Source organism: Bubalus bubalis, chromosome 21, assembly GCF_019923935.1.
Source record: "Bubalus bubalis isolate 160015118507 breed Murrah chromosome 21, NDDB_SH_1, whole genome shotgun sequence".
Lineage (NCBI taxonomy): Eukaryota > Metazoa > Chordata > Mammalia > Artiodactyla > Bovidae > Bubalus > Bubalus bubalis.
Window position 1 is genome coordinate 13,106,826 of NC_059177.1, and position 24,396 is coordinate 13,131,221.

A 24,396-nucleotide genomic window follows, 5' to 3' on the forward strand; every position below is an offset into this window, starting at 1 on the left:
TGGGAATTCCCCATAGGGTCCTGCTTGGTTACATCTCTAGCCCCCCAAACTAGAAGGCAAGTTTGCCTTCTGAAAGTGAGGGGATGGTGAAATTGGATTGTCAGGATTGTGGAGAGGGTTTGAAATAGCTATTGCATAGAATGGGAGAAAAATGTGTGGAGAAATATAAAGGATCCCCAGGGTAAAATCAGAGATCAAAAACATTTACCGGAGTTACAAAGAACCTGTAAAAGAAAACAGCAACTCTGTACCCTAAATATAAAACAGATAAACAATTCAGACCTACAGTATAGCACAAGGAACTATATTCAATATCTTGTAATAACCTATAATGAAAGAGAACCCGAGAAAGGATAGATATGTATAACTGAAGCACTGTGCTGTATACCTGAAACTCACACAACATTGTAAATCAACTTCAATTAAAAAAAAATAGAATATAGCAAATTTGATGCAAATGAATGCAAAATAAAAATTCATCCTATTCAAAGAAAAGGTCTAGTAGGAGCAGGTCTATTCACAAATCCAGATCATTCAGCACAATACACAGTACAGCTCAAGGGGTTCTGGGGTTTCCATGAGAACTCCCCATTTCATAACTAAGATTTACAGATATGAATCTCAAACCAGATTGGAGCGGTGGGGAGATAAAACAGAAATTCCCTGGTGGCTCAATGGTAAAGAATCCGCCCGCCAATGCAGGAGACATGGATTTGATCCCTGGGTCGGGAAGATCCCCTGGAGAAGGAAATGGCAACCTACTCCAGTATTCTTGCTTGGAAATTCTCCTGGACAGAGGAGCCTGGGGGGCTATAGCCTATGGGGTCACAAAAGAGTTGGACACGACTTAGCAACTAAACAACAATCCATCCATAATAGGAAAAAAAAATGTGAAGTTAAAACTTAACAAGAAAACTGCAAATCTCTAAGAAACCTACCAGTTTGCTGGTAGGAAAGACCATGCAAAGAAGAATTCTTCCAAAATGAGGATAGACATTTAGTGTAATTCAAACAAAAATCTGAACCAGAAGTTTTTTAACTTTTCAAAAGGATTCAAAAAATCATCTGATAAAATAAAGAATAATCTAGAAATTTTTAGAAAAATAAAGAGGACCTATTAAGATAGTACATTGTTTTAAAGACAGAGTAATTAAACTTATGAGATATTAGTAAAGGATGCAATGAAATAGTTCAGAAGTATGGTCTAGAATATTCTTAATTTAACTCATGATTTATCTCATACTTACCACCCACCCACCTCTTACCCCTGGTCAGGCAGAGATCAATTTTTAAGAAATGTGTTGAGACATATGTGTACTTGTTCTTTGGGAGGGAGTGATGTGGCCCGAGAGGAAGGTCCTTAGTGTTCACCCAAACGAAGGAATTAATGGCCATCCCTGGTTGGCAGGCCCAGCATTATGTACAGGAGACACTAACAGAAAAGATGCCAACTTCCTGTGAGAAGTGGTAGCACAAATTCTAGAGTTTGAATCCCTATTCATTTACCATTTGTTCAACAAATAATTGTTGAACTATTCTGAGAGCTAGAATAATACAGTAGGGACTGGCGAGGAAAGGTCCCTGCTCTGCTCTGGTGGGATTTCCCTGCTGTTGAGGGGTGACAGCTGAGAAGTGTGTAAACACACGCAGTGGAAGGTGTGCACACTTACCATGCCCAAGAGAAGGTTCAGCAGGACAGTCATGGATGCAGCTGGGAGGAGGACGTGTCCTGGATGGTCCTGACTTTTCTGACCGACTGTGCTTTCCACTGAAACCCAAAGGGCAAAAAGAAAAACATCAGGCAAAGATCTAAGGGAAGGGCTTTCCAGGCACATACATGCAAGGCCTTAAGGTGGAAATGACCTTGACAAGTTTAAGGAACCACCTAAAGATGTAGAGTAGCTGGGGCAACATAGCCAAGGAGAGAGAGATGAGGAGAAGGTAGGGGCCAGAGCAAGCCAGCCATGTGGGCCATGCAGAGAACATCGGCTTCTGTTCTGTGTGAGACAGGAAGAACCTGGAAAGATTTCAGCAGGAGGATCCTATATTTATGAAGATCGCCTTGGTTGCCAGGTGCCACCTCCTTTCCAAGTGAACGTGGACGGTGGTTTCCTGTGTCACCAGGCTACTTCAGAGCCAAGCACGTGCCCTCGCAGAACCCTGCTTACCGACAGCCATGGGGAAGTGTTTCCAGTGAGTATCAGGAACTGATTTTCTGAAGAACAGCCAGAGTGCAAAAAGCAAAAGAGATCGACGATCATGAGTACCATGGTCAGGGAGGGAGTCCTGCCTGCTGAAGACTTGCCCGGGCAGGTTTGGTCACAGGCAGTGGTCACAGGCAGTGGCCCCAGCGTTCCCTTCCTCTCTCATCATCACCAGGTCCTGGAGCAGCCATGCTCAGGTGCCTACATCAGACTATGGGGACCCCACCCAGGAAGGGAGAGAAAATGGCCTCAGAGAGACATACAGACCAGTGTATGTCTGTATGACATACATACATACATACATACCAGTTTAACTCCGTAACTAAACTAAATGTGCAAATAGCAGACTTTTAAAATTCATTTCAATCATCACCATCAAAAATAATCTTATTTTTTTCATGTATAACTTTGATCATCAAAATCTAGATGATTTCAGAACCCAAACATCCCCAGAGGTCCATTCTCTAATCTCTGTTACATTTCATGTCGCAGTTTATTACACATGCTAATTTATTAGGTCCATGCTCCAATTTCTTTCCACAATTCTGTGCCACCTTCTTTCATCAAGTCACTCTCTGGGGACGTGAGTCTGTTCATGGAGAATGTATTTTGACGGGTGGTAGAGGCATCGCCGGAGAGCCTTATGTTTCATGAGAACTGAAACATATTTGCACTGAATTTTTCTAACAGATTTCTGTCATCTATTTAGGATGACATATGGAGTTTCTTTTCTTACCTTTGAGGAAGAAAAAAATACATGAAATCAGGGCATTTGGACAAATTTCCTTGCTTGCTCTGGTGGTTTGATAGGAGCATTTCATACAGCCAAGGCAGCACCTGTGATGTGGGACAGAACAGTAATGAGCAGGCTGGGAAGTCTGGATCACATTTGGAGCAGGTTTTCTCAGACACCACATTCTCATTCACTCTGGTTGCCCTGGTGGCTCCATCTCAGGTAGGCTCAGCAAGGCTCAGAACAGGAGCTGGTCCCTCAGGAGATCTCAGGTTTTGGTGTGTGGCTTGCTCATTGGTGTACAAGTCAACATGGGCTTCCCTTGTGGCTCAGCTGGTAAAGAATCTGCCTGCAGTGTGGGAGACCTGGGTCTGATCCCTGGATTGGGAAGATCCCTGGAGAAGGGAAAGGCTACCCATTTCAGTATTCTGGCCTGGAGAAATTCCATGGACTGTATAGTCCATGGGGTGGCAAAGAGTCAGACACCACTGAGCGACTTTCACTTTCACTTTTTTCCTGATGGTGCTAGTGGCAAAGAACCTGTCTGCCAATGCAGGAGACGTAAGAGACTCAGGTTCGATCCCTGGGTCAGGAAGATCCCCTGGAGGAAGGCATGACAACCCACTCCAGTATTGTTGCCTGGAGAATCCCATGGATAGAGGAGCCTGGTGGGCTACAATAGGGTCGCAAAGAGTTGGACAAGACTGAAGCAACTTAGCACACAGCACATACAAATCGACAAGCTCATTCTGATTGGTGTCACTTGGTGGAGGCTGCAGGCTCTTCTCTCTGTTGTTCATGGATTTGATTATTCAGTTAGATTCTGTTCTTCCATCACTTTCTGCAGTATGTTACGTCCCGGGAATTGTGCTGGTGGAGGAGGTGGTGTGGCTGGTGGGAAGGAGCGTGGGCTTCAGAGATCAGAGTCTCTGGGCTCCAGTCCCAGCCGTGGTCTTCTTCCCTGAGCCACGGTTTCTTCCTCTCTCGAGATGGGATGAAAACAGCCTCCACGTAAGGTTGTTGTGAGGGTTACATGAAACCTTGAACAATCTGGGGTCAGACCCTGCACAGGGGGGACATACATTAATGCTGAGCTGGAAGGAAGGAAGGAAGAAATCCTTCCTTCCTTTTCGCTTCCCCTCAAAGGGCTTTCTCAGGAGCAAGATATCCCAGGAAAGAAGGTGAGGTCCTGTATGCATTTTACGCAACTTGAACACTGAAGACTTTTCTCCTCTGCCTGTAATTCCTTCATGGCAGCCCACATGTCTTTAGCAGGTTCTGTTAACGTTTTTTCTGTTACTTGGGATGTCCACAGTCCCCTGCTCGCCCCTTAAAGAACATCCATTTGTCACAGGGCTGAAAGGAAAACTGGAGAGCCCCACCTGTGTACCCTGTTCTTGTTTTCACTAAAGCTATGAAGCTAACTACGAAGATTGTTCCCCTACCCCCAAAACCTGCACAGAAGCCTTGACATCAGAATTACTGGATTCAGGGGCTTCCCTGGTGGTCCAGTGGTTAAGACTCTACACTTCCAATGTCGGGGCTGTGGGTCTGATCCCTGGCCAGGGAACCAGGATCCCGCATGCCCTACAGGCAGAGAGAAAAATAGCTAGATTCAAAATATAGACTGAATCAGTGATTTGGGGGTTATTCCAGTTTGACATTTGGCAATCACTCTGTCTCCTGGGCTGTGAGAAAGGAGCTTTGAAATCTTATGTTTTTTTCCTTATTTCAAAAATCTAATGAGATTTTCTCTCCCTCGATGTTTAAATCTCCTTGAATGGCATGAGTTTCTTCCAGACCCCTCAGCTGGAACGCACAGCAGCATCTTGCCCTCTCCCTGTTTGCTTCATGGCCACAGCATTCTTTCCCTTCTCCTGCCAGAACAGTGTACCTTTCATCCATTTGTCCCCACTCTAGCTGCCCCACCTCAGCCCTTGCGACCTGGGAGTCAAGCTGCACCAGTCATGTCCTACACTCATCTCTGCCTCTGATTCTCCCAGGCCCTAAGTCTGTCCTTCCTTTAGCAGTAAGAATTTCCTTCCTAAAGCCTCAGCCTCTCAAGCTGGCATGTTAAGAACCTAGGCTTTGAAATGGGGCAGACCTGGGTGTGGGTCTTGGCTCCTTCAGGGCAAACCACGTCACCTCTCTAAGCACAGTTCCTCACCTGTAAGATAGAGTAGTCATAGTTCCTACATTATAGGGAGGTTCCTAGATTAAATGAGGCTCTCAGATCCTGGCACGCAGTAAGCACTCAGTAAATGACAGCTCTTTGTTCTTCAGTTCTGATGCAAAGAGCTGACTCATTGGAAAAGGCCCTGATGCTGGGAAAGATAGAAGGCAGGAGGAGAAGGGGATGACAGAGGACAAGATGGTTGGATGGCATCACAGACTCAACAGATGAGTTTGAGTAAACTCCAGGAGATGGTGAAGGACAGGGAAGCCTGGCGTGCTGCAGTCCATGGGGTCACCGAGTCGGACACGACTGAGCAACTAAACAACAAAAAATGCCAGCTCTGGATAACAGCAGTGGAAACCTGAGATGGCTGTTCAAGATGCAAATCACCAGCTGTTCAAGATGCAAACCCCTGAGCCTGGCCTTCAGGGTGCTGTGGGACCCAGGCCTCCCTCTCTTTTCCCATCTGTCATCCTCTGCACACCCCGGACTGCAGTGCCATTCCCTGCGCACGTCATGCCGCCTCATCTCCAAGGCCGATGTCTTTACTCCCTTCAGCCGGAAGTATCCTGCTCATCCTTCTCGTGCTTCCAGACACACTCCAAAGTCACATGCTAACGGAACCTGCTTGTCTCTCTACAGGTCTCAGCCTGTGGCTCCCAGGGTAGAGTAGGACTTATCTCCTGCTATCTGCTGGGGTCTTCCTCTGAGGACAGGGGCCATGCTTACTCACTCTGCATCCCCTGCAGGGCCCAGGGCAGTGCCTGGCAGACAGCAGATGCCTCCTGAAGGCCGGAATTAAATTAGTGATGATAGGAAACAGCAGATGATGTTTGAGTGCCTGGCTTGTTCAGTTGCCCAGCTAGGCAATGACGTGCCTATTTTTTCTTGCCTGTCAGCATACATGGTTCAGTGTGCTCACTACCAGGAAACAGAGGGTCCTATGCACGTGTGTGTGTCAGTGGCAGGTTGCCTCCTGTTGCTTCTTAGGACAGACTGTTCTGTATTCTGATATTACGTCTTCCACTTTGGGGTGTTAAGGTATCTCTTCTTTATGAAATTATGATGAGGGCAGACAATAGTACAGCATGCTGCTGCTGCTGCTGCTAAGTCGCTTCATGGTAGCTTTTGAAAGAAATATTCTTACTTAGCAAGAGAAAAAAATTGGGAAACAGCAGCAAAGTGTAACTTTTTTTGGTTAAAAAACAGTTTTAAAAAGCATCTTTCCGAAACACCAAGTAAAGGTTTCCGTGGTGGTCCAGTGGTTAAGCATCTGCCTGCTAATGCAGGAGGCACCGGTTTGATGCCTGGTTGGGAAGATCCCACGTGCTGCGGGGCAACTAAGCCCGTGTGCCACAAGCGCTGAGCCTGTGCTCTCGAGCCTGGGAGCCACAGCAAGAGACGCCAGCGCAATGGGAAGCCAACACACTACAACTAGAGAGTAGCCCCCACTCGCCGCAACTAGAGAAAGCCCGCGCACCAGCAAAGACCCAGCACAGCTAAAACAAACAAATAAATCATATTGAAAAGTACTGAAAAAAAAGAAAACAAGTAATCAAGGAAAGTTGTTTCAAGAACACAGTAGATGATAAACGGTGTCTAAGCCACTAGCCTTTACTGGTAACGTGCCCACCTTGAGCCAGCAGGGCAGGTGGGAGAGGTTTGAGTAGACGTGGACAGCTCTGTGTTCTGACTGATTCCATCTTCTCAAAAACCCCTTGAGCTGAATGGTGTTATCTCCATTTCACAGCTGAGCCTCAGCGAGATTATATCCCCAAAGTCATACAGTGTAACCTGAATTTCCTAAGCCTCATGGCCTAGTGTGTACACAGTGAGGAGGTCACCTTAGGATCCATCTCCACTAGGAAACCACAAGACCAGCGCACCCACTCATTCCCACTATCTCTCTCCATTATGTGGGGGAATCTAGGGCGAGGGTCTCCCACGTGTTCATGATCCTCCTCTAGGGGCCCACCTGCTCAGGGCCTTCACCAGGCTGTTGCTGCCCACATCCACCCCGGGAACCGGCCCTGCTAGACACCTCCACAGAGGCTCCAGATCAGCAGGACCAGGGCCAGCTGATGACTTCTATGGGCCTGAGCACTTCTGCCTTTGTGAACACTTTCCTCCACAAAAAAACATTGAAAACCATATTTTACAACTATGTTGGTATAAAGATCAATACTATGTATTATGTATGCTGGCCTGGATGAATCACAAGCTGGAATCAGTATTGCCAGGAGAAATATTAATGACCTCAGATATGTAAATGACACCACCCTTATGGCAGAAAGTGAAGAGGAATTAAAGAGCCTCTTGTTGAAGGTGAAAGAAGAGAGTGAAAAAGCTGACTTAAAACTCAACATTCAAAAAATGAAGATCATGGCATCCAGTTCCATCACTTCATGGAAAATAGATGGGGAAACAATGGAAACAGTGACAGACTTTATTTTCTGGGGCTCCAAAATCACTGCAGATGGTCATTGCAGCCATGAAATTAAAAGACGCTTGCTCCTCGGAAGAAAAGCTATGACAAACCTAGATAGTATATTAAAAAGCAGAAACATTGCTTTGCCGACAAAGGTCCATCTAGTCAAAGCTATGGTTTTTCCAGTAGTCACATACAGATGTGAGAGCTGGACAATAAAAAACACTTAGCATTGAAGAGTTGATGCCTTCGAACTGTGGTGTTGGAGAAAACTCTTGAGAGTTGCTTGGGCAGCAAGGACATCAAACCAGTCAATCCTAAAAGAAATCAACCCTGAATATTCATTGGAAGGACTGATGCTGAAGCTGAAGCTCCAATACTTTGGCCACCTGATGCAAAGAACTGACTTCACTGGAAAAGACCCTGATGCTGGGCAAGATTGAAGGCAGGAGGAGAAGGGGACTACAGAGGATGAGATGGTTGGATGGCATCACCGACTCAATGGATATGAGTTTGAGCAAAGTCCAGGAGATGTGAAGGGCAGGGAAGCCTGGTGTGCTGCAGTCACCATGAGGTCGCAAAGAATCAGACATGACTGAGCAACTGAACAACAACAAAATGTATTTAAGACACGTGCCAAGACCTAAGAATTCATTTTTCCTTCCGATTTTCAAAGAAGTTAAGACATTTTCATGGGCCCCCTAAAAGAATGATGGGCCCTAGGTGCCATACCTGCTGAGCCCAATGGGTAAAGGAGGCCCATTGCAAGACCTTGTCGACATGTCATGGATCCATGGACATCAAAGCATTTTGCCCACTTCTAAATCCCTACCTCTTGAGAAACCTATGTGCAGGTCAGGAAGCAACAGTTAGAACTGGACATGGAACAACAGACTGGTTCCAAATAGGAAAAGGAGTACATCAAGGCTGTATATTGTCGCTGTGCTTATTTGACTTATATGCAGAGTACATCATGAGAAACGCTGGACTGGAAGAAATACAAGCTGGAATCAAGATTGCTGGTAGAAATATCAATAACCTCAGATATGCAGATGACACCACCCTTATGGCAGAAAGTGAAGAGGAACTCAAAAGCCTCTTGATGAAAGTGAAAGTGGAGAGTGAAAAAGTGGGCTTAAAGCTCAACATTCAGAAAACGAAGATCATGGCATCCGGTCCCATCACTTCATGGGAAATAGATGGGGAAACAGTGGAAACAGTGTCAGACTTCATTTTTCTGGGCTCCAAAATCATTGTAGATGGTGACTGCAGCCATGAAATTAAAAGACGCTTACTCCTTGGAAGGAAAGTTATGACCAACCTAGATAGCATATTCAAAAGCAGAGACATTACTTTGCCAACAAAGGTTCATCTAGTCAAGGCTATGGTTTTTCCTGTGGTCATGTATGGATGTGAGAGTTGGACTGTGAAGAAGGCTGAGCGCCGAAGAATTGATGCTTTTGAACTGTGGTGTTGAATAAGACTCTTGAGAGTCCCTTGGACTGCAAGGAGATCCAACCAGTCCATTCTGAAGATCAGCCCTGGGATTTCTTTGGAAGGAATGATGCTAAAGCTGAAACTCCAGTACTTTGGCCACCTCATGCGAAGAGTTGACTCATTGGAAAAGACTCTGATGCTTGGAGGGATTGGGGGCAGGAGGAAAATTGGACGACAGAGGATGAGATGGCTGGATGACATCACCGACTCGATGGACGTGAGTTTGAGTGAACTCCGGGAGTTGGTGATGGACAGGGAGGCCTGGTGTGCTGCAATTCATGGGGTTGCAAAGAGTCGGACACAACTGAGCGACTGAAATGAACTGAACTGAACTGAAATCTCACAAAAACCCTAATATCAATGCCCCTTCAACTTCTATGTGTTTAGGGCTTATTATAGGTGTCGGAACCACCCCTGAGGTGGAACTAGGAAATTCCCTCTTCTGCCCCAGAAATCTGAACATATCATTTAATCCTCAAAGCTTTTTTTCCCCACATTGTATTAAGCTGTTATATCAAGGCTTACATCAGGTCACATGAATAGATGCCCCGGGTCTTTGTCACAATCCCAGTTCACCACACAGCCAGAGACTGGATCTGATTTGGCGCAGCTGAGACTGGCAGACACATGTGCACGCACACACCCAAGGGTGGAGCTGGACCTGGGATCAGCCCTCCGACATTCCACCCTATTCTCTTCCTATTAAGCCAGGCACCTAAGGAGCCTGCCCACACGTTCACAAGCTTGAGCCACTCTGGCAAGGAGCATGCATGCTTATTCCAACTTGGAATGAGTTTGTAGTTCTTTGTCCAACACAAAGCTTTGAGATGAATGATGACACTGGAACATTCTTAGGAGAATTTGCAAGGGTTGCAAATAAGCAGGGATATCTAGTGTTTAGGATGGAGATATTTTCTTCTTTTGAATTCTAAAGACTCAGAATCTCAGCCTGGTGACACTTTACATACTGCGAGTCTTTGGAAAACAGTTTATAAGGAAGAGTAAAAGGAGGGAGAATTTGTTCCTAAAAACATGTTTTTATAGGAAGAAAAAGGGCATGAGCTTCAGCATCAGTCCTTCCAGTGAATATTCAGGGTTGATTTCCTTTAGGATTGAGTGGTTTGCTCCCCTCACACTCCAAGAGTCTTCTCTGACAAAAGATAGTCCACTGGAGAAGGGGAATGGCAAACTACTTCCATATTCTTGCCTTGAGGACCCCATGAACAGTATGAAAAGGCAAAAATAAGTTTGTGGGTAGTGAGACAAAAAGTAAAGGCAGAGTCTGCTGTGCACTGTGGTCCTCAGAGAGAAGAGAAAAGATCCAGGGGGGATTTATGACTGGGTCCTGACATGGTCTTCTTCCTCCAGTCCATTGACATGGCCATTGGGTCAGGCTCCCGCCTCAGAGTGGTACATCACCTCCTTAAAGGTCTGAACTGGTCCTGTTGTTGGTTATGGTCAAGCAGGAAGCTGCGTCTTTGTTGAGATGGACACTTGTTTCATTGCCTCACTGGTGAGTGATGGAGGAAACAGGGGAGGTTTCTCATCACCTTCTGTACCCCAAGCATGGTCTATTTGTTAGTCTGGTGATTGTGAAGTTGATATTATGGATTCAGTGTCCCACAAAGGGCTGTGACACAAACCAGACGCTAGAGGTGGACCGCCAGGCTCTCAGTGGTGACCACATGTGGTCAAGAGACTGGGGCATGTCGGTGCATCACAAGAAATACATATCTGCCAGGTCAACACCTGAAAGCCCCTGTTCCACCCTGGAAAAGCAGTATCGGCTACCCTGAGCATTTTGAAAAGGAATCGTGCATCTACCTGGCACTTAGTAAGTTTGTTGTTTGTGTTTCTTTGATCGCTAGAAGGTTGAATTTGGTTACTACTTCCGCGCACTGGCCGTTTTCATTCTGTCATCTGTGGGGCCCTTGGCCGTGAGTGTCTTTGCGTCCAGCCTTCCTGTTCTGCAGTGGCCCCTGTTCTGTCAGCTGATTTTCTCCACACTTTCACCTCTCCCTTATCTGATACCATGGACCTGTCACATTTGATCCATCTTACAATGAAAGTGCGGAGTAATGTCAGCTGCCATCGTAGAAAGCCCTCTCTGGCTCTGGGATCATGCTTTGTTTGTGCCATTCAGCTCGTGTCTCTGGGGCTGTAAGCAATAAAGCAGGAAGGCTGCTTTAGATTTTCATTTCTCCCCCATACAGGGCTCCCTGCCAGCACCTCTGAATCCTCACCAGCTTTTTCATCTGAACAAAACCCTGTCCAGCACTAAATATAGCTTTATTTCACACAATTGTAGACGGTGCTTTTCGACTTTTAAATCTAGACTGGGCAGGGAACAGGACATTTACATAACAAGACAGTGTGAGCCTTGTGACAAATCTAATCTCTTAGGCTAGTGAGTTAACTAAGGAATGGGAGGTTGGGCGCCCTGCTCCTATCACACAGCTAATTAAATCCCACTTATCTTCACTCCCAGTAGTTGCCCTGTCGACTCCTGTGCTCACGTCCAAGCAAGTCAGGAACACTCCTGTAGAACAGGCAAACATCCGATTTCCTAGAGATGGGATAAATTCCCTCCAAGTGCCCATGGGTTCCAGTTTGTGTTTCCCAGTAGAGAGCTGAACTGGGACACCAACCAACCAGAGTGATCTTGTCCAGTTTCCATGTAGTTTTTTTCTTTCAGCCCCTTCCCCAGATGGAGACTGGTTGCCTTCTGAATGGGACCACAGACCTGGTGAGCGAAACTCTGGTGCTCTCCACAGACCAGCTGCCAGTGACTGCTCACTCTCAATTAATGACAAATGCAAATACTTTCAGGGGGTCAGGAAAGTATGTCACCATGTCAAGTCACCTGGGTGGAGCTGAAGGCACGCCATGAGAGCAGGGACTTTACCCTCTGTTCACTGCTTCTTCCCAGCAACTGGGGTAGAGTCAGCACATCACCAACCCCCAATAAAAGATGTAGACGAATTAGTGGCAGGGACTGCAGAGAACCGGGAGGTGCTTATCTCACAGAAAGCATTCTTGTCAGGGGAAAAAAAAAAAAAAAACCCACATGCCTCTAGGCACTATCTGGCTTCCAGCTGGCAACTCCTATGATTGAATAAACAAGGCTATTTGTGGATGGAAAGGAAAAATGCCTACCAAGCAACACTGATGTCCAGCTCATCACTTTGATATTGTGTATTCTGTGGGCGTCAAGATGCAGATAACTCTTTCTGTTTAAGCACCTCTTATGTCCTTCCCATTTAGGTCCTTGGCCCTTTAATGACCCTGGACCAATGGGAGGTGTGTGTTAATGTTCATACTTGCCCTTCCGTCATGCTACCATCTAACCTTTTTTTCTGAATCCCTTAGTTACCATCTTTCTTCTCAAAAGATGTACAGAGGCACCTCTTCTACCAAATAAAGGGCAAACTTTGTGAATACAAGCCTTATCTATTAAGAGAAGGGTAACAAGTCTGTTTTCATATGTACAGTGTTGCCTTTTCTAAAATGGACTTCAGCAAACAATGGTGGTTACTTCATGCCAAAACATTTTGAGTCCAGGTCATCTCTAAAACATTGAGTTACAGGATTCTGGATAACGGAGTACAGCCTCTGCATGTTTTTCCTAAGGTGAAAGGTTGGCTTGGTTCTCCACTACCCTTCGTCTGGCAGATCTGCATTGCCTTCCCTCCCTCTCATTTTCCTGATAACTCAGACTGGTTTTTTGGTATGTAATGAAGTCCCTTGAACCAAAAGAAGCATAACTCTTGGATGAGTCAAGCAGCCATTATACAACAGACTGACTGGAGAGCTGCCCTCTGAGCACATGTGCCTTAACCCTAGGATGACTGACAGACGCCAGGGTGAGACTCTAGTATGAGACCACATGCCAGAGCCCAGAGCCAGCTTCTAGACTGTGAACTCAGCCAGACTTGTCACTTAGACACTTTGATTACCTAGTGAAGTTGCAGGGCCACTGAAAACCTCCTTTAGTGAGATAAAACCTGTAGTAGAATTTACTTGGAGAAACAAGCTTTGCAAGATGAAGCCAGAGCTATCATGAATATTTGGTCCAGATTATATGAATCAGATTTCTCAAGAGGCAGATCAGATGGTCTGGTATTCCCATCTCTTTCAGAATTGTCCACAGTTTATTGTGATCCACACAGTCAAAGGCTTTGGCATAGTCAATAAAGCAGAAATAGATGTTTTTCTGGAACTCTTTTGCTTTTTCCATGATCCAGCGGATGTTGGCAATTTGATCTCTGGTTCCTCTGCCTTTCTAAAACCAGCTTGAACATCAGGAAGTTCACGGTTCACATATTGCTGAAGCCTGGCTTGGAGAATTTTGAGCATTACTTTGCTAGCGTGTGAGATGAGTGCAATTGTGCAATAGTTAGAACATTCTTTGGCATTGCTTTTCTGTGGGATTGTGATGAAAACTGACCTTTGCCAGTCCTGTGGCCACTGCTGAGTTTTCCAAATTTGCTGGCATATTGAGTGCAGCACTTTCACAGCATCATCTTTCAGGATTTGGAATAGCTCAACTGGAATTCCATCACCTCCACTCGCTTTGTTCGTAGTGATGCTTTCTAAGGCCCACTTGACTTCACATTCCAGGATGTCTGGCTCTAGATCAGTGATCACACCATCGTGATTATCTGGGTTGTGAAGATCTTTTTTGTACAGTTCTTCTGTGCATTCTTGCCACCTCTTCTTAATATCTTCTGCTTCTGTTAGGTCCATACCATTTCTGTCCTTTATCGAGCTCATCTTTGCGTGAAATGTTCCTTTGGTATCTCTGATTTTCTTGAAGAGATTCCTAGTCTTTCCCATTCTGTTGTTTTCCTCTATTTCTTTGCATTGATCGCTGAAGAAGGCTTTCTTATCTCTTCTTGCTATTCTTTGGAACTCTGCATTCAGATGTTTATATCTTTCCTTTTCTCCTTTGCTTTTCGCTTCTCTTCTTTTCACAGCTATTTGTAAGGCCTCCCCAGACAGCCATTTTGCTTTTTTGCATTTGTTTTCCATGGGGATGGTCTTGATTCCTATCTCCTGTACGATGTCATGAACCTCATTCCATAGTTCATCAGGCACTCTATCTATCAGATCTAGGCCCTTAAATCTATTTCTCATTTCCACTGTATAATCATAAGGGATTTGATTTAGGTCATACCTGAATGGTCTAGTGGTTTTCCCTACTTTCTTCACTTTAAGTCTGAATTTGGCAATAAAGAGTTCATGGTCTGAGCCACAGTCAGCTCCTGGTCTTGTTTTTGCTGACTGTATAGAGCTTCTCCATCTTTGGCTGCAAAGAATATAATCAATCTGATTTCGGTGTTGACCATCTGGTGATGTCCATGTATAGAGTCTTCTCTTGTGTTGTTGGAAGAGGGTGTTTGTTATGACCAGTGCATTTTCTTGGCAAAACTCTTGAGAAATTTGTATGCAGGTCAGGAAGCAACAGTTAGAACTGGACATGGAACAACAGATTGGTTCCAAATAGGAAAAGGAGTTCGTCAAGGCTGTATATTGTCACCCTGTTTATTTAACTTATATGCAGAGTACATCATGAGAAACGCTGGACTGGAAGAAACACAAGCTGGAATTAAGATCCAGGAGAAATATCAATCACCTCAGATATGCAGATGACACCACCCTTATGGCAGAAAGTGAAGAGGAACTCAAAAGCCTCTTGATGAAAGTGAAAGTGGAGAGTGAAAAAGTGGGCTTAAAGCTCAACATTCAGAAAACGAAGATCATGGCATCCGGTCCCACCACTTCATGGGAAATAGATGGGGAAACAGTGGAAACAGTGTCAGACTTTATTTTTCTGGGCTCCAAAATCACTACAGATGGTGACTGCAGCCATGAAATTAAAAGACGCTTACTCCTTGGAAGGAAAGTTATGACCAACCTAGATAGCATATTCAAAAGCAGAGACATTACTTTGCCAACAAAGGTTCGTCTAGTCAAGGCTATGGTTTTTCCAGTGGTCATGTATGGATGTGAGAGTTGGACTGTGAAGAAGGCTGAGCGCCGAAGAATTGATGCTTTTGAACTGTGGTCTTGAATAAGACTCTTGAGAGTCCCTTGGACTGCAAGGAGATCCAACCAGTCCATTCTGAAGATCAGCCCTGGGATTTCTTTGGAAGGAATGATGCTAAAGCTGAAACTCCAGTACTTTGGCCACCTCATGCGAAGAGTTGACTCACTGGAAAAGACTCTGATGCTGGATTGGGGGCAGGAGGACAAGGGGACGACAGAGGATGAGATGGCTGGATGGCATCACTGACTCGATGGACATGAGTCTCAGTGAACTCCGGGAGTTGGTGATGGACAGGGAGGCCTGGCGTGCTGAGATTCATGGGGTCACAAAGAGTCGGGCACAACTGAGCGACTGATCTGATCTGATCTGATCTGATATGAATCAGATAGATACCTTGAGAGGTACCAAAGGCATTAAAATTCCAGGCTTTCCTGAAAATAGGCAGTGTTTGAATTTCCAGTTTGCAAACCCTGTGATGGGCTAAGTAAAATTGATTATAGATGGACACCATTACTGCCAAGCAACATTGATCTCCTTCTTATTTCTTGGTGCTATATATTCAGATGAACTCAAAGATACAGATGATTCTTTGTGGCTGAAGCACCTCCACTCCATCAAAGACCTTGGCCCAGATCTGGACTGATTATAACTTTGAGTCATGAATACAAAAACTAGAAGTGAATTGTGTCGGTCAGAAATGTGTTCAACATAAATAATGGAAAATCTGGCCCACAAGGGTTCCAACAGGCAGGGAATTATTTTTCTCATGCATTTTCAGAGGCAGGGAGAGTCACAGCAGTACAGCTGATCCAGGGTCTATGTGGGCCAGGCTCTTTCAGTCTTTTTGATCCACCTGACTCAGCATTTTCATATCATCCTCACTCATGTTGACTTCCTAACTGCACACCTATGATCAAGGCAGGGGCAGGAGAGCATCTGCATCTGTTCACCTGATTAGGAAAACAAAAGCTTTGCTAGAAACCCCAGTGGGCTTTCCCTGCAGGCTCACTGGGCAGAACCATGTCACATGACTGCCCCTGGCCGCAGGGGAGGCTAGGAAATGGAGTGTATTTCTTGTTCAGCCTCAATGGTGAAGGAAAGCAAGGAGGAATGGGCTTGAGAATGGATGTGAGTGAGCTAACAACACAGTGGCTACCTAGTGGCTGCAGAGAAACTCTTTCCGATCCTCTCAACGAACAGATGACAGAACTGAGTTCCAGAAATGGGAAGTAGCCTGACCAAGGTCCCATGTCTGGATGAAATTACAGCCAGATCTAGAGCCCAGGCCTCCTCACTCCCCGTCCAGAAAGCGACCCATTGGACTACATCATGAATGTAGTTTTGACAGAGTCTGTGACTGCAGGTCTGCTGAGGAAAGAGAATATTATCCAGAAAATGAGGTGATGAATATGAAACTATCAGCAGTGGGCAAAGGACCTAGTAACTTCCACCTGGGCTCCCCTTCCTCTCTCCCTAAGAATCTGAAATAATTCACTGTGAGCCACAGAAGCTCAGCCAAGTCACATCAGGCCTCCTCTCAGTCCCCTCAGACTGGATAGATATTTTAGAGATTCTCATTCCTTCAGCACATTGATGTTTGTGTGTGTTATGACAGAATCAGTCTCATGATGAGCACCATGATGATGTAGAATTTCCATGTCATTGTTAATGTTGTTCTTGTCTTCTGTCCCCTTCTGTTATTGGACCAAACAGAAGTATTCTGCTGTTTCTCTCTGCAACATCTCCACAGAAGTCCTGAAAGTCATCAATGCCACGGAGGAGTTGATCGCTGAGTCTGCAGGGCCCTGGGAGTTCCCACCTGTCCCTCCTGACAGAGAGAAGGGGACATTTCCTCTTGGGACAGACCAAGCGAGACTGGATGAGCAGCTGACTTCCCTGGAGGAAAATGTAAGACAATGTGGATGTGCTCTGCTTAGGGCACACATGTACGAAGGAGAAGCTGATGATGTAACTCATCGCAGAGGCCGAGGACACAAACACACCACTGCCGTAGCATGTATATTCTCAGAAGGGTCTTAGACTGGGTTCCCCGGAAGCAGACTCCAAGATGAGGATCCCTATGCAACTGATTTATTAGGGAAGTGCTCCCAGGGAAGACTTATTTATAAGGGATTAGGGAGAGGGAAGAAGTCAAGCAAGGCTATGACCTTAGAGAGTAAGCCCAAAGCTGCAGGCAACTCCCGGGAGTGTGAGTTGTATCTCAGAGTTGTCCTGACCTAAGGCAAAGAAACTGGCCCTTCCTACAGCCAGCAGGTACCTCAGTCTCTCTGCATGCAGGCAAAGTGTCTGCTTCCCTGGTGACTCGGACAGTAAAGAATCTTCCTGCAATGCAGGAGACCCAGGTTCAATTCCTGGGTCAGGAAGATCCCCTGGAGGAGGGCATGGCAACCCACTCAAGTATTCTTGTCTGGAGAATCCCATGGACAGCGGAGCCTGGCAGGCTACGGTCCAAAGGGTCCCAAAGAGTAGGACACGACTGAGTGACAAACACTTTCACTTTCAAAGTGTCTACAATAGCTCAAAGGTAGTCTTCTGCAGAGGTTTGAGTTATTAGAACCAAAAGCACACCCCAGCTTGGGAGTGGGAGGGCAGTGAGCAGAAATTATATAAGGGATCCGTGGGGATCCATGTGGAATGTTGCCAGTGCCACTACAGAGAGTAAGAGTGGTTGCCAACAGAACTTGCTGCTGCTGCTGCTGCTAAGTCGCTTCAGTCGCGTCCGACTCTGTGCGACCCCATAGACAGCAGCCACCAGGCTCCTCCGTCCCTGGGATTCTCCAGGCAAGAACACTGGAGTGGGTTGCCATTGCCTTCTCCAATGCATGAAAGTGAAAAGTGAAAGTGAAGTCGCTCAGTCATGTCCAACTCTTCGCGACCCCATGGACTGCAGCCTACCAGGCTCCTCCGTCCATGGGACTTTCCAGTCAAGAGTACTGGAGTGGTAGGTTACTGCAACTGGTCTGCTGTGCTTCACAGATAGGTCTGCTTATAATGGATTTTTCTGTCCTTCCAACTAGTGAGGAAAGAAAGAAATAGATTCTTACATACAGATATGTACAGTCACTTTTAAGACCTCACTGAAGATTCAGTGAGAATTTTCCAACAACGCATTGCAACCAGGGATGACACAAAGAAATTTGGACATGACCACTCAGGCCATCATCACCATCACAATTGCCAGAGTCCCAACATCAAAGCCAGTCAGGTGATTCTATCTTTCCTCCAGCAGAGTCAACCCTAATTTGGAGATGCTCTAATGAATGGCATTCTCAGAAACCAGGAAAAGTTATTAGAAAGATTTTTTTTTTTTTTTTGCCGGAAGCTGAAACAACAAATCTAAATGACTCAAAGTTTAAAAAAAAAAAAACAACAGATTAGTTTTGCTTGAAAAGTGGAAGACTCTCTCCCTTTGGATTCCCATAAAACCTACGCATGTGTCTGCCTCACTTCATGTCGCATTCGGTTCACTCATATATCTCCCATTAGATCAGCACCAATGACACTCTTCGTCAGATAATTCTTTGTTGTGGGGGCTCTCCTGTACTTTGTAGGACAGGATGTTTGGCGGCATCCAATGGTCTCTGCGCATTCAATGCTGGAAGCTGCACCCTCCCAGATTTGACAGTCGAAAATGTCTCCAGACATTGTCAAATCTTAGTGGGGGCATGAGAGGAGACTATGGCACGGTCATGCCCAAGTTGGAAACCAGATATATAAATTCTCACAGAACTGGACCTGCTGCCTTTCCTATCGATAGCCCTTGCCCTTGATCCTGAGCCTGACACAGAGGAGGTGCCCAAGAAATGCTTATCTGATGCATGGTTGCATGCGTGCGTGTGCGCTCAGTCACTTCAATCACGTCCAACTCTTGGCAACACTATGGACTGTAGCCTGCCAGGCTCCTCTATCCATGGGGTTCTCCAGGCAAGAATACTGGAGTGGGTTGCCAAGCCCTTCTCCAGGGGATCTTCCCAACCCAGGAATCAAACCTGAGGCTCTTGTGTTTCCTGCATGGGCCTCTCCCATGGTCTCTTTACCACCAGCACCTGGGAAGCCCAATACATGATTACATCAGATGAATATGGTACATTTTTAAAAGCACTGTTTTACTCCTAACGTGCAGGTCTCTGTTCTTTAAACATGCCTGTAACTTTCAGGTGCTGTTAGTTCTCAAGTAGCCCTAATCCTGCACACACAGAGTTGAAAAGATTAAAGATGTGATTAACCAGGAAGGGATGAATTTTATTTTTACAAAGTATGGTGTCAAAAAACTTACAATGCATGAAATAATCCAGATTTAAACGACAACAGCCAGCCCCCATGGCACATTGAAAGCAAAGACAGAATGCCTTTTTCTTTTCCTCTAAGGAGTGTATTGAAAAATACAATGGCCTTGGCAGAGTTTTCATATGAAAGATCCTTTTATTGTACATCATGTTTCTTTTGGTGGGTGCATTAACACTTTGAGTCCGAAACTCATCCTCTTAGCCACTGATTCAGGATGTCAGAAAGGCAACAGTGGAAGGCTGGGGGTTACAGCTCCCTGCTCCCTGTACGGACCCTCTAAGATGCCTCTCTTATTCACAAAGAGTTAACTGCCTACTTCTACCTCCTTCCCTACCCCATCCAGCTTTTCAGATTTCACCTCTAAAGAGATTATTACATCTGTGTTCCTTTGAATTCGGTGGGTCTTTGAGTCATGGAAGGGATGATTTTTTTCTTTATCTCTTCAGTTCCCCAGATCACAGAGCCGTGGGCAGGTCGCTTGCTCTGCTGTTTCTAGGATGGAATTCAGTTGAGCAGCAGGAGAAGGGCAGAGCTGATTCTTAAACTGGCCTCTGGGTGCAGCTGATTTAATTAAACCAGGGCTTCTGTCTGTGTTCTAAAGAGCGCTCCTGCCCTCATTCCTCTGCTGCCTTTCTCCTTTGTGCCAAGGAGCCCAGGGACCAGCAGAAATAGAAATGGCAACACTTAGTCTGCTTTCTGAACACTGGCTTCTGCAGACCAAGACTCTGAGATAAAAGAGAAAATTTGCAAGAGAATGTCCACCTTTATGTAGACTTAGGAAGATCTCAGAGCTACATAAAATGAAATATGTCACATCCACATGTCAAATCTGTTTCATGATCTGCCTTGTTAATCCACTTAATTGGGGAAAGGGGGGCACGGGTTCATTGGAAAAGACCCTGATGCTGGGAAAGATTGAAAGCAAAAGGAGACGGGGGTGGCAAAGGATGAGATGGTTAGCTGGCATCGCCAACTCAATGGACATGAATCTGAGCAAACTCCAGGAGGTGGTGAAAGACAGGGGAGCCTGGCGTGCTTCTGTCTGTGAAGTTGCAAAGAGCTGGACACGACTGAACAACAACAAACAGGATATGAGAATCTCCTTTGTCTCTTAACTTTGACACTTCTGACCTGCTGCCTGGTTGTAAAGTCAGCTCTGTCTCACCTAAAGGTGGGAGGAACCTCAGCCTTCCCTGCACACACACAATGGAGACTCAGTTTCTCGGACTGAATGCCTAGGGACCTCTGAAGCACAGGGTCCTACTGTACCTGTAGAGGTCTGGCTGGGAGAGGAGAGTTTCGGGAAAAGAGTATTGGCTCAGGTCTGGGCAAGGTTAAGGGATGCTGCAGTGCCCAGAGAGTAGCAGTAGGAGGAAGTAGCCACCACCCCCAGGCCATTATAGTCCAGGGAGAGCTGAAGCCTGGAAGAGCATCCCCTAGTGGGAGCTGTTGCCACGTAATCCAGGAAGGAAAGGGGATGGGGGGAGGCTCCAACTTCTTTCTCCTCCTGCCTTTGATCTTCTCATTGGCGAAACCCATCCCTGCCAGCAAGGGATCCTTGATGGTAAAGTTTGTATCGGTCAGCCTCGCAGAGAACAGAACAGAGCAGAGAAGAATGGAAAATGGATCTAGGGATCAACAGAGAATAACCAGCTTAACCATTCTAAAACCTGTGGTGTGAATGGGGGAACCCACCATGGCCACCTTGTGGGATTATGCGGGGTTGTGAGGGGGCAGCATGAGTGGGCCCCCTCACCATTACACCCCCATCTAAAGGTCTTCTGGGCTCCCTCGCCATTACACCCCTATCTAAAGGTCTTCTGAAAGAGACCACCTGGGGTACCCCATAACCCCCAGCCACAGAGCCAGTGCAGGGACAGTCTCAACGTCCTTTTCAGTTCAGTTCAGTCACTCAGTCATGTCGGACTCTTTGTGACCCCATGGACTGCAGCATGCCAGACTTCCTTGTCCATCAGCAACTCCCGGAGCTGCTCAAACTCATGTCCATTGAGTCGATGATGCCATCCAACCATCTCATCTTCTGTTGTCCCCTTCTCCTCCTGCCTTCAATCTTTCCCAGAATCAGGGTCTTTCCCAATGAAGTCAGTTCTTGGCATCAGATGGCCAAAGTATTAGAGCTTCAGCTTCAGCCTCAGTCCTTCTAGTGATTATTCAGGTTCAGGGTTGATTTCCTTTAGAATTGACTGGCTTGATCTCCTGGCTGTCCGAAGGACTCTCAAGAGTCTTCTCCAACACCACAGTTCAAACGCATCAATTCTTTGGTGCTCAGCTTTCTTTATAGTCCAACTCTCACATCTATACATGACTACTGGAAAAACCATAGCCTTGACTAGATGGACCTTTGTTGACAAAGTAATGTCTCTGCTTTTTAATATGCTGTCTAGGTTGGCCATAGCTTTTCTTCCAAGGAGCACCCATCTTTTAATTTCATGGCTGCAGTCACCATCTGCAGTGATTTTGGAGCCCAAGAAAATAGTCTGTCATTGTTTCCATTGTTTCCCCATCTATTTGCCATGAAGTGATGGGACTGGGTGCCATGACCTTAGTTTTTCACTTCTGCCCTAAAACTTTCGGCGATGCCAAGTACTGTGTAGTATGCAGTTAGTGGTAGCAGGCACAGTGGGACAGCCACGGGGGCACCCACCTCTGCCCCACAATCTAAGACCAGGCAGAGGAGGTTGACCTTCCTTCTCAAAGCCCTTGAACAGCCCCCACAGCACAAGTGAGGTAGAACTTCTGGAAGTGAGAACAAGAAAAGAAATCCTATTTGCTGCTGTCTAACCTTAGTCCCTTGATGTGTATTTCATGGAAGCCAAGTCCAACAAGATGCTCTAAGATCAAACAGGCTTGAGAAACCCATAAACTCTTTCTAGGAAAATTGAGATACATGTTAGCACATTAAAGACTCTGAGAAGTTCTACAATAAGAAATCTGTTTAATATTCTGTATCCTAGGGGCTTTGACCATAATGTCCTTCCTTAATGAAACACTTATTCTCATCCATTGAACAGTTTAAGAAAGGCTTGTTGAACCAGGAGCCAAGCAGTGGGGTCACAGGCATCAGTAACTAGAGTTTGGAGGGGACGTAGATTGCTCAGATGTGGTAACCATATTTCTTGCCAAAAGTGCACCGTAATTAAGCAAGCAATACCAAGTTGACAGTTTTCAAATGGGTTATTTTTAAGACTAGAATAACATTTTCATTATATAGCATGTTAATTTTTGTTAGTTGAGCCTGGCCACAGAGCCAGTATCATGTCTGTCTGTAACCACAGTGACTCTAGTACCTTTATGCCGAAGTTTGAACTATAAATCGTCATAACTTTCCAATTGAGATTAAGTGTCATGGTAACCATAGATTGGGCTTCCCTGTGGTACAGTAGTAAAGAATCCACCTGCAATGCAGGAGATGTGGGAAACGGGGGATCGATCCCTGGGTTGGGAAGATCCCCTAGAGAAGGAAATGGCAACCCACTCCAGTATCCTTGCCTGGGAAATCCCAAGGACAGAGGAGCCTGGTGGGTTCCAGTTCATGGGGTCCCAAAGAGCTGGACACGACTGAGCACACCATCATAGGGCAGGGTGGATAAAGGCATGAAAGGCACCAGCCCTCTGCCTCAATATATACCTGTCATGATCATCATCATGGTCATGACCATCGTCACCCTCCTCTAATCCTTTAGGTGCTTGTAAGTTCCTGTGGAATGGGTGTCAGTGCCAAACCTCTGAACCTCCCCGCCCTGCTAGTGCCGGGAAAGCATGCTTTCAGGGAACACAGAGTAAAAGATGAACATTCTGGCCTTGCTGAGGACTTGGAGCGATTTCATACTGCTTTGTCTTGGCAGAGAAAATAGGGAATGTTGGTGGATGACTATGCTGGCGAGAGAACAAGATGCTATTGAGTTGATATGGCCATAGGGTATGACAACATTTAGTTTTCCATATTTCTGGAAATATCAAGGTTATGAGACCTTATGTCATGTTTAACCACTGACAAACTTAAATTATTCATTTTATTTAAATCATAATTACAAATTTTGGTTCATTGTGAAAAGCTCTCAGTTTATGTTTTAAATGATCATATCAAAATAAATTCACCATTTTGGGTGTGGCTACCAAAAATATAATATCCAAACTCAAACTGTCATGGCCATCTCTCTGATCTTTTCTCCTCTCTCCCCCTCCCTCCTCCTCCTCTTCCTCTTCCTCTTCTCCTACTTCTTCTTTCCTCTTTCTCTGTCTGCAATTTTTCTCCCTTTCTGAAGATAAATTTTTCAACCTCACAGCTTTTTCTCCCCTCAAATAGCTTTGAAATAGTCATCATTTTCTTCATCGGACAAAAATAAAGTTTTTCTTATTTTGAAGATGAAGAACATATGGCTGTATTAAACTGTGAAGATCTTTTAGAAACAGAAGTTCTCTAATACTCGCCTGTGATAAGGAAATATAACACTAAGGGCAAACTGCAATAGGGCGATGGCCAGCAGACATGCCATGTATGACCCCGGCGTGAGTGATGAATCACCCGGCATGATGCCAGACGTGGCAGTCGCCGCTGGAAGCTCCCACAGCCCAGCTAGTCCTGTCTGGTAATGCACGGTCAAATTTGCTTTCATCACACCTGCGCCTGCTTTTGTTCCACACTGAAAAGCTTTGTCAAATTGCCAGTTTTCACACAGATGTATGAATCATGCCAAGGAACTGACCGAGTTGGAGTATCTCAGGGGTCTTCGCCCTCCTCATCCACACTCAGCATCACTCGGCACAAGTGATCTATGTGCACGGCTCTTGGACTGCCTAACTCTGTTATATTTTTACCTCAAGTTAAAAGAACCGTTAAAGAAGGGGCGGTGTGCATCATTCAGATCAACTCAAAATGATTGCGATTACATGTGTAGAGCTTTATATACATTGATTAAACCTCATGAATCTCTCTTTAATTAATTACTTCTCTAGATACATCTGGTTCCTGTGTTGTCC

At 45.6% G+C, this 24,396-nt stretch overlaps 1 protein-coding gene across 4 annotated transcripts in view; it reads left to right on the forward strand.

Moving 5' to 3' along the window:
• LOC102400588 (myosin VIIA and Rab interacting protein) overlaps positions 1 to 24,396 on the forward strand; it is a 232,312-nt gene that overhangs the window by 194,567 nt on the left and 13,349 nt on the right. For 3 of the 4 annotated variants that reach the window (XM_025272761.3, XM_044933507.2, XM_025272762.3), the window contains one exon: positions 16,801 to 16,995. The exons of the other annotated variant lie outside the window; for it this stretch is intronic. In XM_025272761.3, coding sequence (XP_025128546.3) covers positions 16,801 to 16,995 — 195 coding nt within the window. The remainder of the gene's footprint in view (positions 1 to 16,800; positions 16,996 to 24,396) is intronic. 4 annotated transcript variants of the gene reach the window in all.